This window comes from Drosophila pseudoobscura, chromosome X, assembly GCF_009870125.1.
Source record: "Drosophila pseudoobscura strain MV-25-SWS-2005 chromosome X, UCI_Dpse_MV25, whole genome shotgun sequence".
NCBI lineage: Eukaryota > Metazoa > Arthropoda > Insecta > Diptera > Drosophilidae > Drosophila > Drosophila pseudoobscura.
In genome coordinates, this window is record NC_046683.1 from 54,436,643 (window position 1) to 54,452,895 (window position 16,253).

The 16,253-nt window shown below is 45.9% G+C and overlaps 2 protein-coding genes across 5 annotated transcripts in view; one reads left to right on the forward strand and one right to left on the reverse strand.

Annotated features, from left to right (window-relative positions):
• Positions 1-16,253, reverse strand: part of Ac76E (adenylate cyclase type 2 Ac76E) — a 35,340-nt gene that overhangs the window by 4,132 nt on the left and 14,955 nt on the right. For 2 of the 3 annotated variants that reach the window (XM_015187907.2, XM_001353975.4), the window contains exons 3-13: positions 8,342-8,475; positions 8,081-8,278; positions 7,859-7,981; positions 6,330-6,524; positions 6,041-6,268; positions 5,851-5,978; positions 4,104-4,262; positions 1,803-2,560; positions 1,521-1,619; positions 456-574; positions 15-241 (exon numbers count right to left, since the gene is read on the reverse strand). In XM_015187907.2, coding sequence (XP_015043393.2) covers positions 15-241; positions 456-574; positions 1,521-1,619; positions 1,803-2,560; positions 4,104-4,262; positions 5,851-5,978; positions 6,041-6,268; positions 6,330-6,524; positions 7,859-7,981; positions 8,081-8,278; positions 8,342-8,475 — 2,368 coding nt within the window. Of the gene's footprint in view, positions 1-10; positions 242-455; positions 575-1,520; positions 1,620-1,802; positions 2,561-4,103; positions 4,263-5,850; positions 5,979-6,040; positions 6,269-6,329; positions 6,525-7,858; positions 7,982-8,080; positions 8,279-8,341; positions 8,476-16,253 lie in introns of all 3 variants that reach the window. The other variant, XM_015187906.2, reaches the window with a different exon arrangement.
• On the forward strand, positions 15,343-16,148 carry LOC6900842 (uncharacterized). Of its 2 annotated transcripts, XM_015187909.2 has the most exons (4): positions 15,351-15,554; positions 15,610-15,704; positions 15,767-15,923; positions 15,985-16,148. In XM_015187909.2, the coding sequence occupies exons 1-4, from the start codon at positions 15,410-15,412 to the stop codon at positions 16,077-16,079; spliced, it is 492 nt and encodes a 163-aa protein (XP_015043395.2). In that variant the 5' UTR covers positions 15,351-15,409; the 3' UTR covers positions 16,080-16,148. The 2 variants fall into 2 exon arrangements, with proteins under 2 accessions (XP_015043394.2, XP_015043395.2); XM_015187908.2 differs by lacking the exon at positions 15,767-15,923 and having other exon boundaries at positions 15,343-15,554; positions 15,985-16,082.

Genomic DNA, 16,253 nt, shown 5'->3' on the forward strand with positions numbered 1-16,253 from the left:
GATCTCACACCTACAATTCAATTACAATCAGCTGGACGATGGCCAGCGAGAGGAAGAGCACGAAGGCGCATATCAGGTCGTACCGGAAGTGCGTGTCCGGCTGGGCCCGGTACATGGCCTCACGGGGTGTGTTCCGGTACCACATGGTGAACGGCTTCAGCTCCGTCGGGGGTCCGAAGAAATTAAAATTGAAACATTTACGCTCCGGTGGAAGTAAATTTGATTCAATCATGGCGATGCTCTGTGCGGGCAAAAAGTGGAAAAAGGACACAAAATAAATAAAGTTTGCCTGCCACAAGCACTCCCACTTCCCACTTCCCACAGCTCCAGCTACAGCTATCTCGTAGATAATTTCATTTTTCATCTATACCATGCTAGAGCCGTATCCAATTTGATTTTATTTTCTGGCAATTTACACTTTGTCGTCGTACAAAGTGTTTTTGCCATCAACTCACCGCCAGTCCAATATTTTTCACCAGCTTCGATTCGGCTATATTCGCAAAGGGTCGATCTGCGCCCCAGCATTCCACGTATTTCGTCATCTTCGACGAGGGCCGATTTCGAGTGACATGTCCTGAAAGGATTGAAGATGCAAATTGGGTTTGCCACACTTAAATACGGGAGAATACAGGAGACACTTGAGCAACTCGAACAAGGGATTACTAAACTCTAAAAGGAGTCTGTGTGCCGCCCTCCCAAAAGACCTGTGATCCTCTGTGGTCTACTCTATATGCAACGCCTATATGGCCCCAGAGCCACATTGAGCGGCTTATGAAAACTGAAACATTAGACTGCACTAAACAAAAGTCCTAGCGGTATTTTTTAGGCAGGATCCTGTGGATCGCAGCTATGATCGCCTATGCTGATCATTCTGATCCAATAAAGTACACCTCTGTGAGAATATTCCCAGCAATTCCGGAGGACTTTACGCCGCAAAAACTCACCTTGGAAACATTTTGGAACTTTTATCGCTCTACCAGAAATCCATTATTAATGAACATTTTAAACTATGTCGCTCTGGGGCACGTGAAAAGCTGAAATGCTTAGCAAACAGCTTCTATGGTCCGTCAGACAAGCTCATTTAAAGTCAACCATTTGCATTAAAAATGCCATCAAACTCACTTTGCCACATGCCACAAGCCGCACTTAATGTCCTTGGCAAATTAAAACTCATAAACCAGCACACAAAACCACCTCATCGCCCAAAAAAAAAGGCCAAACAAAACTCCGCTGGCTGTCAAAGGAGCTTAATTGCCCTGGTCCACGGTCCACGTTCCACGGGTTACGGTGCACATTCCATGGCCACGTGCATGGAGAGTGGAACGGCGAAAGTTTTCACAAAGGGCAATCTGGGCAATCCGGCAAACAAATGCAATACTCTGTTCAAATTTACGATGCGAAAGTTGCTCCGCCAGCGATAAAATTATGCATAGCCTGGTCTCTCATTTGTGAAAGTGATTTTCAACTGTTGCGCACCACCGGAAAGGGGCTACTCAACCGCCATTTCCACCAGAACTTACCCGCATGACTGCGGAAACTTTCGCCGCTGTGGATGGACAGCTTGCGTCCCTCGATGAAGGCCCCGGAAGAGCGGCGTCTGTCGGCAAAGGACATCAGACCTGGCGGGCGACAGATTGGGGGCGGTTAAATAAAGTTATATTTCTCGGCTCTAACGCTCAAAGGTACTGTGATTAATGGTTAACCTCAACCAAACACAACATAAATAGTACGATGCGGAACGCCCATACATTTCGATGGTATTCGATTTTTTGCAGGGTGGCTTTTGTCTGGCTTTTGCTCACCTTGTACGGACAACTTTCGGCGCGAGCGTTCTGGCGCCTCGGCCACCGTCAGACTGTTGGGGCCAGACGATGCCCCACCCGCTGGCGCCGGTGTGGTGGGCGTGACACTGGCCGGATTGGAGGATGCCGCCTGGGTGCCGCTGTTGGAGATGCCGCTTTCGCTGCCACTCATGCTCAGCAGATCCTCGGCGGGCAGGGACAGGGCCGCGGACTTGACGGCCGACTCGGAGGCGGCCGAGTCGCCGCTGCCACGATGCGCGCCATTTTGCTTGGGCTGGTCCTCCCCGTCCTGGTCCTGCTTGACCATCAGTGGCTCGGTGACAGCGGCTGCCTCGTCGGGATCCTCGCCCTCCTCCTCCTCCTCCTCGGACAGCTCCTTGATGGACATGGAGGCAGCCGAGACGAGAGTGGCATGGAGGGGCACCTCCTGGCTATTGATCGAAGTGGGCGACATCTTCTCATCGGGCAGCGGTGGAGGCTGCTCCATAAAGGTGGGCAGCAGCTTCTCTTCGTGGGAATGGCCAGTCTCCGATGCGTCCACAGCGTCCTTGCCCTCCTCGGTGGGACTGGGATCGCTCTGCTCGATGCACTCCACCACACGTGGCACGCTGTAGGTGTAGGCCGGCCTGGGCGGCACAATCAGATACGTCTCAATCTTGTGATCCGCCAGATAGGGATCCCGGTTGCCGCCCTCCCCCTGCTCCACCTCGAACTTGTCGCCCAGGAAATCCAGAGTTTGCTTCGTAATGTGCACGCGTCTGCAGAAAAAAAAAACACAAGCGATGAGAAAATTATGACGTTGCTCATAGCAGGGGCGGGCGCACGGGGCGTATGCGTAATCGGTGTTTATTTTCATTTCCCTCGCACACTCACACACACATGCAAATACTTATCTATGCGGATGTGCCCTTCTGTAATTCTTGTTTGCTTTTTTTTCGCTTTCGGATACGAAGGGTTTTCGTGCGTGAAGCCGAAATTGAGGCGTCTGAGTGTTTTCCGGCTCATTGACTTGAGCAATTCAATTCAATTTCAAATAATTGCACTCTACGTGTGCGTGTGTGCGTATGTGTGTGTGACCACAGGTAACGGTAACTTTGAGTGAAAGGAAAACACATTTCCACATGTTCGACTCCCATAATGAATCGTAATCGAGTGGACGCAAATGTATAACATTTAAAGAACAAATTATGGGTCGCTTGTAAACATCAATCACTTCTGTTAATCCGATATAAAGAAAACTTCTTTGATCAGCAGAAATGTACATAAATTATAGCAAAAAGCCAACAAGAATAATCCCATTTTGTGGAACCTTTGATATTAAAATATTCCCATTGGACCTACAAGTCATTTCCATTTCATTTACACATTTGATTAAGTCCAGACTTTTATCAATGATTATCTATCTTGAATACCTGCACTACACTCAGAGAAAAGCCCCCCATATTTCAATGAAAAATTCGATTTTTAAGGGGTTCAATCACAGGGAAATTAAATATAATATATATAATTTACTTTGATTTAATTTATTTATTTGCAAATAATTATACTTTATTAAATTTGTAGGAAATTATATTTGAGATATAATGTGCAATATTTGATTTAAGTATGGGTATAATTATTTGAAATATACCAGATATTTTAATCAAATATTTTTTTATTAATGTCTTTTTTTAAATTACATTAAATTTATTTTGATTTAATTTATTTATTTGCAAATAATTCAATTTTATTAAATTTGTAAGAAATTATATTTCAGATATAATGTGCAATATTTGATTTAAATTTGGACTATGTATATTTATTTGAAATATAGAAGATATTTTAATCAAATATTTTTGTATTAATGTCTTTACTTTCGTTGCAAATTTCCACTTTCGGTGGAAAACTATTGGTATATATTTTGTAGACCTTTTTGGTGTCTCGCCTAAACTCTCTCTTCTATTTAAAAGGACCTGTCCCTGGCATCGAGGACCCCAACTGAGAGCCCCTCTCAATTGCCCCTATATGGGGGCTAATTTAAATTGCCCTTACGACAGCTTGACTCGTTTTAGTGCTCCCCGCCCCCTCAGCACCCCCATTCAACGTTATATCGTCTCCCGCTGGGGCTGTGTTTTCCCTACTATATGTATTTTTTACACACCTTCCTGCTTGGTACAGTCATTGTGTTGTTGTTGTTGTTGTTGCTGGCATTCATCATTCGTATAATAGGGAAATAAGGCAAGTGCACACACACACGCACACACGCACACACTATGTATCTATGTGTCTTACATAAACACTTATATGTAGATATGTACGTACCCGGCAACACCGCCGCTCTCCATGTGGTTGGCGAGGGTAACATCATCGCTCCAAACATCAAATTGCCACTTGCGTAGGCCAAGGACGCCGCAGAGAACGTTGCCAGTGTGGATGCCGATTCGCATGTCGACATTTATGCCGGTCGCCTCACGCACGTGTCTGCAGGGAAGAAAAACGAAGGGCAAACAATGAGAAAGGAGGCTCCAAGCCCAAGGAAACCAGACCAGACCACACCAAAGGGAAGGCTACTTATACGAAAGCACGAGAGGTGTACAAAACAAAACAAACCAAACCCAGCCAAACAATGAGGTGTGGGGGGTGGGGAGGCTTTGGTATGTATTACTAAGGATACGAACTGCAGGCTAGTTGGAGCATAGAATTCGTATTAACAATTTTATGGGCCATAAAACACAGGCCAAGTCCGAGTCGACTCTACTTGCGGAGCCTTCCGGCGAGGGCAGGTCCAACAGTGCCCCAGTGGGTGGCACGTCTTGTGTAGGGTCTTGTGTCACTTGAAGCTCCCCTCGTTTGAGTCGAAGGCTAGTCCAACAAGTTCTTGAGTTATTAACGTTAACCAGCAGAATGCTGCTCCCGGACTGGGACCTGGGTTAAATGAGCCGCATCGAAGGCGATCCCCGGAGCATGCCCGTATGTACATATTTTTCTTGTTCCCTGAATATCTGAGTGGCAAAACTTTCCAATGGGGAAAAGTTGCCATTGATTGAATAATATATCCAAATGTTTTCAAATCTTTTGGGTGACTTTATCCAAACTCGAATGGAAAATATATGTATAATTTAGGGGCGTTATTAAACAAGTCCCAAAAGCAATACATAATTAAATATACGCTCCTTGAGGGGTATTTTGCCCCAAAGTAGGGTAGGGGTAAGGACGAGAGAGGCCGAGCCATTGGGCAGCAGCAAAAGATTAAAAGGCCAAAAGCTGAAAAGCTGAAAAGGCACCAGCAAGAATAAAAAGAAAAGCGAAGCGAGGCGCACAAACAATGAAAATGCACAGCGAGCGAGAATCAAATAAAATGAAAATGAAAATGGGGAGTGAAAGTGAAAGTGAAACGAAAGAGACTCCTTCTTGATCCTGGGGCCGCCACTTGTGTGCATAAATCCTCGCGTGTAATAAAACGGCTTTTGTGTCGATATTGTTTATTGTATTTTATGGGATGTTTCTGCCTCGGCCTCTGCCTCTGCCTCTGCTTACTTCTTTATTGCATAATACGTTTTTAATGGGGCCCCCGAATAAAGCCGAGAAAATGCTGGAATACGTGGCTATCTGGCGGCAATTAAGGCCTTGAAGCTCAGGCCTTTAATTGCTTTGCAAATTGGATGGACTGCACATGACGGCTGTTTTAAGTTCAATTTAATTCTTGAAACTGCATGGCATATGGCATATGGAAACTGGAAACCGATTCAATCCAGCCACAAAATGATTTATTTAACCGAAAATGTAACAAAGATTTACAACTGGACACTAAACCAACAATCAGGGAGTGTCGAATGGCCTTGCCAACGCTCAGCCAACTGAAAGTCAGTGTCAAAGGCGCACCGACAGACAGGCGGGTGGGCAAAGACAACATGCCGTATACGTGATGACGGAGCCCATGTTGACAGAACCCACGGAACGAACAGCCGAACCATCGGGGCAGAAGTGGAAGCAGAATCAGAAGGCAAAAGGAAAAAGGCAAAAGGGGAGCGTCACGGCAGGGCAGGGCACGGCAGGGCAGGGCACTCACCTGATGGCATCGATCATCTGCAGGCCCATGTTGACACAATTTGTTGCATGCTGTGGACGGGAAATGGGCAGGCCCGACACGCAGTAATAGCAATCGCCCAGAATCTTGATACGCAAGCATTGATTCTCCTGCAAGGATAAATGTACATAGATAATGATTGTATCATCTGTGATTATCACCATTAACGCACCTGAGCAATCTGATCGAAGCGCCCGAAGAGATCGTTGAGGGTCTTGACCAAATCACTGGCCGTCAGCGAGCTGGAAAGCGGCGTAAAGTTGACAATATCCGCAAACAGTATGGTCACATTGGTGTGCCGCTGGACGTGCAGCTCGTGGAAGCGTGTGGCCGACGTGGAGGCCTGGCCCCCGGCCCGCTGACAGGCATCGGCCATCTTGAGCATGATGCTGCGCTTCACCTGCACACGCAAACGATTAGCCCACACAGAGACAAGGCCCGATTTCGGGGGGAATACTCACCTCGGCGGCTATGTACGCGGGTATCACGCTGAGCAACAGCTGCTCCTGCTGCTCCCGCTCGCACTCGAGCTTTACGCGCTGCTCGATGCCCGTCCGGGTGCCGTCCACCGTGCGATTGTGGGCAGCGTCCGACATGATGCGATAGTAAAGACCGGAAATGGAGGCGCTGGCCAGCATCACAATCTCCCCAAAGAGCTATGAGGGAGGGGTAGGGAGAAAAAGTGTCTAGAAAAAGTCGTAAATAACGAATGTACAACCCAAACGATGGCCGGGCAATTACGTGGCAGCAGCGCATGGCGCACAGCACATAACGCATCGTTATCCCCGCTGCACCAGAGGGGTGGGGGGGGGGGGGAGGAGGGGGGGTTGGAAAGCAAAAACAGGATGCAGCGATGCAGCCTAATTAACGAGGCATCGCTGGAGGGGGTGCATGGGTGTTTGTTGTGTGGGAGGAAAACCACAGTCGTTACGTGCATACCCCTACCCATAACCATACCCATACCCCTACCCACACCCACACCCTTACACATGTGTGTACATATATGTGTATGGGATGGATGTATAGGGGTACGGTGGAGGGAAATGAAACGAGCTCAGAACCTAATTATTTCTATCCACGTGATAATGCTGAAGCTATTTAAGCTTTTGAGAATGAAACGAGTTGAGTGTTGAATGCACTCCGAAAAAAAATGTAATTTTATAAACAGAACTTCAATTAAATATTGGATTTAAAAAAAACCCATTTTTAAAACAATTAAACACTTTAAAATAAATATAGTTTATGAAATTTTTGGACAAATATTTTAAAAATATTTAATTGAAATACGAAATATATTTTTTTTTATATATGAAATATTTTTAATATAAATGTAAAAATAATTTAAATATAAAAATATCATATTTAAATATGAAATATATTGATTTTAAATATGAAATATTTGCAATATATGTAAATTTGAAAAAATTTAATTTAAACATGAAATATATTTTTAAATTTTAGACAATGAATTTTTAAATATACATTTACATATTTTTTATTTAAATATGACATGTATATTATTTTTAAATAAATGATTTTTTAAAAATATAAAAATATTGAATTTAAATTAAATTAAATATTTGTTTATATATGTATGTCAAAATTTAAGTAGAACAAAAAAAGCATAAAACCACTTTCGGAGCAAATCTATTGGTATAAATTTGTAAATACTATAGTTCCACGATTTTTTCTCAGTGTATATAAAACTGTTTTTCAGGTACAGTATAATCGGAGTATGCACCACTTGCTTCCAAATAAATATACAAAGAGCGGGATGCCATAATCCATACGTTGATTCCCATTTAATCCCAACAGAGGATACTCCTTGAGATCGTAAAACCCCATTTAACTAATTGCTGACCGAGACAACTCTCCACATTGTAATCCCCCAAGCCCCAGGCCCCAGGCCCAACCCCAAACCCATCCCCCCACCAGATGACAAATAATCCAATCATTTGTATGGAGAGTGGAAATGAATGGCGGGACTTACCATTGGCAAATCGGGTGCATAGTCCGGGCTGGTGCCGATCCGGTAAACGATGTGGATGGCGGTCATGAATAGAGCCAGCACCACGGATACGGGCCACGATATGGGCAGCATGGAGTGGATGCACTGCAATTAACACACACACACACACACACGAGCACACACACACATAAGAGATATGTATGTAATCCTTTTCTTAGTGGAAGAGGCAGGAGGAGGGCTTACCAGAAACAATGCATACATGGGCAGGGGGGCCAGCTCATCCCCGGTTATGGCCGCAATGGTGCCCAGCGAGAAGGTGGTGACGATGGCAAAGGCCAAGGCTGCCGCCGGAGAGCTGAGCACGGCCGGGAACTGCAGGGCCGTGAGTATGGAGCCGGAGATAAGGGCCGCCAATGCCAGCAGGAGCGTCTGCACCAGGTGCTGTGGAAGGAACACATATGCCTGTAGATCCCCAGCGACTCCGCATCTAAGCCGAGTGCTTACCTGCTCGTAAACGATGCCAATTATTATCGACACCACAGATGCCAGCAATGATGTCAACAGGCCCGACGTAAAGAGCGACTTGCGCAGCCTCTGCCGGTAGCGGGTGTACAAGTCATTCAGGTGGATGTCCTCAGCTGCAAAGGCAAACAAAATAAGTACATTTACCCACCGAGTGTCCTTAAAAATTAATCTACATGCGAGTACATTTTGGAAGGCATCCCGCGGCCTTTGGGCTCTTGACCTTCTCCGCTAAATTTGGCATTTGGCAACTAATTGTACACCATATCCCCATTTCATTGGCCCCACAATTGCGTGCCCTATTCCCGGCTTTAATTGAGCTGTCAGGACAATGTTCTTGGTTGATCGGAATGCCACTTACCTTTTGGGGCCATAATAATCGATGGGGAAAATCAATAAATAATACCCATAGAGTATGGCCACATACTCGTATTATAATCTCTCAACTTTCACCCAAATAAATATAGAAACACTACTCTCGGCAAAGGGGAAGAATCATATTTGAATACTCTGCCGGAAGAGGAGTGCAAATAGCAATCAACGGCGGATTTAAGAGCAAATACTGGCAGTATCCGCACACGCTCAGAGCTTTCAAAAATCAACCAGCACACACGCACAGTCTGCTGGAAAAGTAAATTACGCTCAAGCACATAAATTAGCATATTGTTAATGCTTTTTCTTTGTGTAAATCGATATACACCGATTAATGCCCCGCTAATTGACTGGCTGGCAGACAGACAGACAGACAGACAGGCATTTAAAGTACTTTTACTCGCTCTTTGTAGGCCCATGATATTTGAGAGCCGATTGCCAGGGGTATTTTTTTCGTTTTTGGGCTGGTTGTGGGTCTCCCTATTTATAACTGAATTGATTTTGTCGCCCCACGAGAGTTGACCAAATAAATCAATAGTGGATGTGGCGGTGGGGGCCGGTCCGAATATCCTTCATAATTAGGAGTAAAACAAGTCTGCGTCTGAGTGGTGTATGGGGTCAAGTGTCGGTCTGGCTTTCTATTCGGTTAATTAATGGGCCAAACATTTGCCCAACATTAGGCAAAGATTTCACTTCAGGCGGAGCCTTCTTGTGGCTTGTGTGTGTGTTTTTGGGCTTTGGTTAAGCTCCTTTTTGGGGGCGAGTAGGATGGATGATTGTCGTTCGGTAACACAGATTTACAGAGCCAGGACGAATCTTTCTATCGTTAAAAGCCATAAAAATCGCCATTAAAACACACACACACACTCACCCAAAGGCCATAAATGTAGCTCAAAATGTATCCAGATTATGTGTGGTATAAAATGCGAGTACGAGTATATATTACAATTGCCAGGCGAGATGTATATAGAAATGGGTACACCGCATTAAGTAAAGGATTCAATCCACGACTCAGTCACGACACGCTCAAGAGCTAAGAGGAAAAACTCAGCCAAAGCCGCAGGCCAAAAAAAAGGAAAAATAAGTCGAGAGGCAAACACACATACACTGAGAGAGACGGGGGGTTGGGGTTGGGGTCGGGGGGGTGGACTGACGTTGCCTTCACTTGTTTATTCTCTGCAATCAAACAGGAATGGAATTCTTTTGACATCCAGTGAAAGGAAAGCGTGTTGGCCCCAGCCCAGAGACGGGTGTATGTGTGTGTATCTGTGTGTGTGCCCCCGTGTGACAGATGCTCTCTCCCGTGAGTGTATGTGTGCGAGTGTGGCATTCCAGCGCTTGGGCTCATAAAAAATAAAACGGCTAAAGTGAAACAGTTGAAGACAAGCTAGAAGCCGACGACAACACCGAGGACAGAAGACAGAAGACCGGAGACAGCAACAGCGACAGCGACAGTGAGGAGGTCGCTGCTAGAGCTTCTGCCATGGAATTTATTTCATCAAGGAGCAGGATGGAGGAGCCTCCCACTTCCCACTTCCCACTTCCCACTTCCCTTCCACAGATCCATCTGCGATGCGATTAAGTAGGTGTAGACACATTGTCAAGGCTGGGCAGGGACAACAGTTGAACGGAGACGAGAGTCAACCGATTAGGAAGATTGAGTTCGCTGCCAAAGGACTCTGTGGCTGAATTACGAATTTAAGATGCAGAGCAAAGCATATTGCCACCTCGCTGTGCTCGGTCTCGGGCTCTGGCTCGGGGTTAAGCTGTTGGGGTAACCGGCTTAGTGGGGAAACGGATATCTCCACCAGTTCTCTATTTGCTACACATTTTTATTTGTATTTTTTAAGGAAATGAAAAAGTAGGCTTGTGGGTCTTCGGGTCATTCGGTTTTTCCTGTTGAGTTTCTTTAACTCTCAAGGCTATCCAAGGGTATTTAAGAAAGTAGGAGAATGTCCATTCGGTGCACAGGATTCGCCGAGGCCACCCATTGATTGGAGCCACGTTTTTAATAAGTGCAGAGGCAAGGGTAGGAATTCACCAACTGTTTAATATTCACTCTAATCACAGCTGGTTTTTAGGCACTAGCACTGGCAATCGTTGCATCGGAAACAGGTATTTCTCAACTATAATCCCTTGGCGCTGGCCTCATCTCTGGAGTTGGTGCTGCTGCTCCTGATCCTGCTCAACGTCGACTGCCAGAGTCTGGCACTTGGCGACCGACAGTATCCTGGACTGACCAGCTCGAACCAGACCAGAAGTTTTACTCTATGTACGCTTGGCGTCCGCAGTTCCGACCCAGTGCCTTCGCACTCCCAGCCGTCGCTATAGGCCTTGTATCCTGCTTCAGCCGATCCAGCTTGATCGCCAAGCCGGGCTGCCAGAGAGCACCGAGAGTCGCTCCGTCCACAAATGTCCCGTCTGTTTGGGGCCTGTGCAGGCACCACCACCTGCCCCCACAGGCGTTTATCGACAAAGCATTGTCTTAGAATTTATATATGATTGTGCAATTGGAAAGTAAATTTATGCCCAGTTTGGCATCGATATTTCTCGCCTAAGAAACTGTCGAAAGGAGAGGAAAATGGGCAAAACTTGTTGGTCTTTTAATTGTTTAAAAGCACTTGTCATGTTCTAGTCTCTTCTATTTTCAAATGAAATTTTTGCTATTATTTTGACACCCAAAAGTAGGCGCCCTGGCGCATATTGCGCATACGACCTGTTGAGGGGGTGGCCACTGGGTTAGAGTCTGCCCGTAAAATGCAACAAAATATATAAATATGTGGAGGAAGCAATGCCATGAAGTACCTGCCACCCATGCCACCGGCTGCAACATTTTAAATTGCATCCTTCGGTGGGGCGGGGTACAAGTACAAGTAAAAGTACGAGTACAACAAGCTTTTTACGCTCAGTCGTGCGCTGCATGCCAAGAATGGATAGCAGAAAGGAGTAGAAGCAGTTGCCGTAGGAGGAGCGGAGAATGTCCTGCCCAGGGATGGCAAACCGTGCGATTTGTGTGGCAAGCCTTGGGAATGGATGCTGGCTGCACCGCATCATCGCATCCGACAACTTGTTCCATGGATTAGTGTCCACCCATACTCGCATATTCAAGGATGTTCCGGTTCGCTTTCAGTTTCGGAATTCGTTTGCTTTGTTAATTGGCAAACATCTCTGTCCAGGGCCGGTCCAGGTCCGGCCACAAGCTTCTTCGATCAAAGTAATCAACACCTGACACAAAACGAATAAACGTGCTCCAGATCCCAAGCAAATTGGAGACAAAACAACGCAACGGAAACGGAAATGGAAGTGGAAACGGAAACAATGAAAGTGTTCGCAAAAAAAAAGGAAAGAAAGTGGAAATGGAATCGGAATGGGGAAAAATTGTGCCCTGGCAGAGCGCATTAATCAAGGTGCAGTCAATGCGAACGAAGCGATGCCTCCTGGCCATGTGGCTGTGGCAATGGGTATGCCAAATTGGCAACAGACGTTTAAGGTAATAGACGTGCCATCGCCCAGAGACGACAAAGACACACCGGGGCACGGCACGGCACGGCACGTACATATTCCTTCAGTTTCTATAGCAGGACGCGATGCTTCTTTGGCCTGTCCTTGGCACGATGCTCGTAAATAATGGCCTGGCTAAGACAAAAGGCTAAGACTAGTCTGTCGTTGTCATTTGCAGGCACACATCCAGAACTTATTTCTCTGCTGTTTCTCCACTGTTTCTCTGCTGTTTCTCTACTGTTTCTCTGCTGCTTTTCAGCACTACCAGGTTTTTCAATTTTCTGCTGATGACTATTTTTCCCGGCCACCTTCGTTCGGGCCCTGGGGGCTGGGCGAGGGGGCGGGCATGCCAGTCAATCAGCTGTTCGACCCCAAAACACTTAAGCTTTCAATTTCGGTAATGGCCAAAATAGTTCGTGCCTTGTGTTTCCCTCTTCTAAAAGCTGTCTGTCCTAGAGCTATTTTTGCTATAAAGGTGTGTGTGTGTGTGTGTGTGTGTGTGTGCTCCAAGAGAAGGAAAATCTAAATTGGGAGGAAAGCTTAAATTTAGATATATATTTTTATAGGGCAACCCGATAATAGTTTTTGGAGCGGCGTTTGCGGGAATATTGATTGGGGAATATTCAGATCTGAAAACGATTAGGAAAAATCTCTGCCACAAGCAAAATAAAAAATCCCACAATTCTGGAAATCTCGAATCGTAATATGCATATTTTAGCAATAAAAAAAAAGAACAAAAATCTGCTGAATCTGGAAGCTCTGGGACGCATATTGGGAGGGCACTGTCAAAGCAATTTGCATATATATTTTCCTGCTTTCCATGCCTTTATTTTCGGGGCTCTCCCCCGCAGAGAGGATGGAGGGTGGGGGATGGGTCACGGCATTATTGTCATCATCACCTACGACCCTCACGGCGTGCAAGCGGGCGGGCATCATGGCTGAGGCATGGCTATGGGCTATGAGCATTTCATCTTCTGTGTTGAGTGGCATAAATCTCATATTGAGCGAGACATGTGGTACATGGTGGGCGGGGCGGCGGGGGGTGGGATGGTCGGCTTAGATGATAAATGCAAAGTCATGAGCACTTTGAATGGGGAATGGTGTGCCCGCATAATAAGCCAGGCAGTCGGCAAAATGCAGAGGCAGGCACAGATACGAATACATCTGCAGATACCGCTGTAGATGTAGATGCCCTGCAGATACAAATGCTTCTACGGAGGTGTGTGGAGGTGTGTGGAGGTGTGTGTGTGCTCCTGGGAATTTCTCATTTCGCATGCAAGTTGCATTCATTTGAATTTCCATTCGTCTGATTCGCTTCGGTTGGCGGCTGTTTTCACACAAAGCTTGTGCGAGTCTTAATGGAAATGTGTGAGAAGGTCTACAGTCTTTAAGAGCTTTTAAAGTGTCTTGAGTTTCGAACAATCGCACTGATTTCCCGCAAATGACCCCCAATAAAACATCAAACACCAGGCACCGTACACGATACTGATAGCCCATCCATCGGGCTAGATTTGTTGGATCTTTTATTGCCAAACCCATTTATTGGCAAACAGTGGGGTCTGGGGGGGTTGAGGGGGTTGGGGGGTTTGTTTATCACACTGCTTTCCACAGTCGAATCAATTTACAACACTTTTCAGTCAATCACAAACCAATCAGTGCGCAAAATATGAGCGCAATCACATCAAGCCAGGCCAATTGTGGCCCAATGGGTCTACTGCAGTAAAAACTTGCCACGGCACTGCGAGAAAAGCTATTGCAAGTTCAAAGGAAAATTCATTGAACCGAGCCCCAGCCCGAAGCAATTTCTCTCAGTGCTAGGATGGAGGCTCACTTGGGATGCTTTGCGGCCTCGTTGGCGCCATCAACAGGCCGGCAGTCGGGCAGGCGGGGTGCTCCAGTGCTCCAACTGAATCAACAGCAATAGCAGCAGCGCCAGAGACGAGTGTAGTGTGACAGTAGGGTGACAAGAGGAGGAGGGGGAGGCAGGAACTTGGGGTGGGGCAGAGGGTATTCGTATGCTGAATGCCGATTCATCGACACTTTTTCATTGAATTCAATTAAAAGCAAAATTGAAAATTGAAATTCAATTAAGATGCTATAAATACAGTGGGCAGAGAGAGAGGGGGGGGGAGGGTGTGAATGGGAATAGGGGAGGGGGAGGGATCAGAGGCGGCCACCACCCCAAACACCCATCCACACTCAATCCAATGATGACAGATGGATGCTGCGAGTGGCTGAAAGAGATTCCGAATGGATCCAGGATGCTAGAGCATTTGTATTGGTAATGGGTGTGGGTGTGGGTGTGGGTGTGGGGGTATGTATGTGTGTGTATGAGTAGGGGGATTGTAGGGGGATTGGATCGTATAATATGTTGCAGAGCTTTTTCCATTTTCTTGCCTCCTCTGGCATTTAATGGGCCATCAACAGTTTGCTCAGGCAACTCTTGGATGTCGCATGTTGGTATATTAATGACAAATAAATTGATGCTGCAATCAATCATGAAGGAGCCCGCCATATGCGGCTACCAGCCAACAGCCAACAGCCAGCCTAATGAGGACCGAGACTACAACTCTCTAATCCGATTAGCGTCTAATAATGTCTAATAATGTTGCGGGGGGAAGGAGTATTGATGAGAAAAACATAGGAGAGTTCATCAATTTAATATACTTTAAAAACATTTTTAAGACAGAACTTTGAAGTTGGAAAACTGTGATAATTTGCACTTGATAAAGCTGATAAATCCCCCAATTTAAAAGAGCTTCAAAAATTCCACTTGATTGGGGAAGCATCAGGCATTAGTTCGGGGTAGCAACAGCTGCTTTCAATTAGAGCCAGGCCATCAAGAAAGGCCATAACAAGGAAACTGGCGAAAGTGCAAGAAAAGGCTAAGGAAAACGACTTTGGCCAACAACTTTCTGTGCAGTGAAAGTTTTTGCAGGCTGGGCGGGGGCCGTGGGAATTGTCGCACAACTTTCTTAAAGATGAACAGTACTTTCGACTGACCAAAAAAAAAAAAAGCAAACCCAAAGAACCAAAGTTAGCGGCGATTATCATTGATTGGGGTGGGGGGGGGTGGGAGTTGGGGCATGCCTTACATTTTAAAGAGTTTTTCTTTGTTCGAAATCTGAAAAGTTGTAAGCGTTTTTTGTCAAACATTTGTATGAATATTTATTTTGGATGCCACACCGACGGAAGTGCACTCTGGGCAAATGCTGCTTCTGTATATCGCTGTACTGTGGCAGCATTTTAATAGCGTTTTACACGATCATGTCGGGCCTGCTGAATGCGGCCACCCTGGCCGATGACATTATCTTCAGGAAAAGTAAGCATAAGGATATCTCTCTGCCAAGAATTCTCTCTGTCACACTCTCTGCTAGATCTGAGCTCTGATAACTGGGTCAAATGGTTCAATATCGGCCACGTTTGCCTAATGATTGCGGCAGCAGTCATCCTGCTGGTGGCCGTCATGACCGTGAGTACTAACTGACTTTCGTTGTGGCCTGTAATCCCTGCCTACCCCGCCTCCTGTCGCAGAACCACATATTGTCCATACAGATATGGATGGGACTGTTTGTCGTGCACATCATTGGCTACTATATTGCCTACCATGCGGTGATTAATGTGCGAAATCCCTTTTTCAGTAGTGCTCTATCTACTGTCCTATATGTGCTCGTTATTCTACTGACCCTGGGTAGGCCCAGATCCTGACTCCCGGCTACTGTAATAATCTGGCTAAATATCTTTCATTCCAGCCATTGATATATACAGCCTGATTGTGGTCTATTCGCGATACAACCAGTTGAAGAATCCGCAAGATTATATGCCAAAATGTGTTGACCGTACTTAGGTGCCCTAAGGGTGTCCTAAGGGTGCCCTCTTCAATTTGGAACTGATTAAATCCGTATTGTGTATTACACGTGTTCTTTTTCAATTTAAACTTCACTCAAGTATCCTCCTCCGTGTGGCCCTCGACGCCTATGCTCTCGTGTTAATATGGCAGACTCAATTTTCTTAATAATTT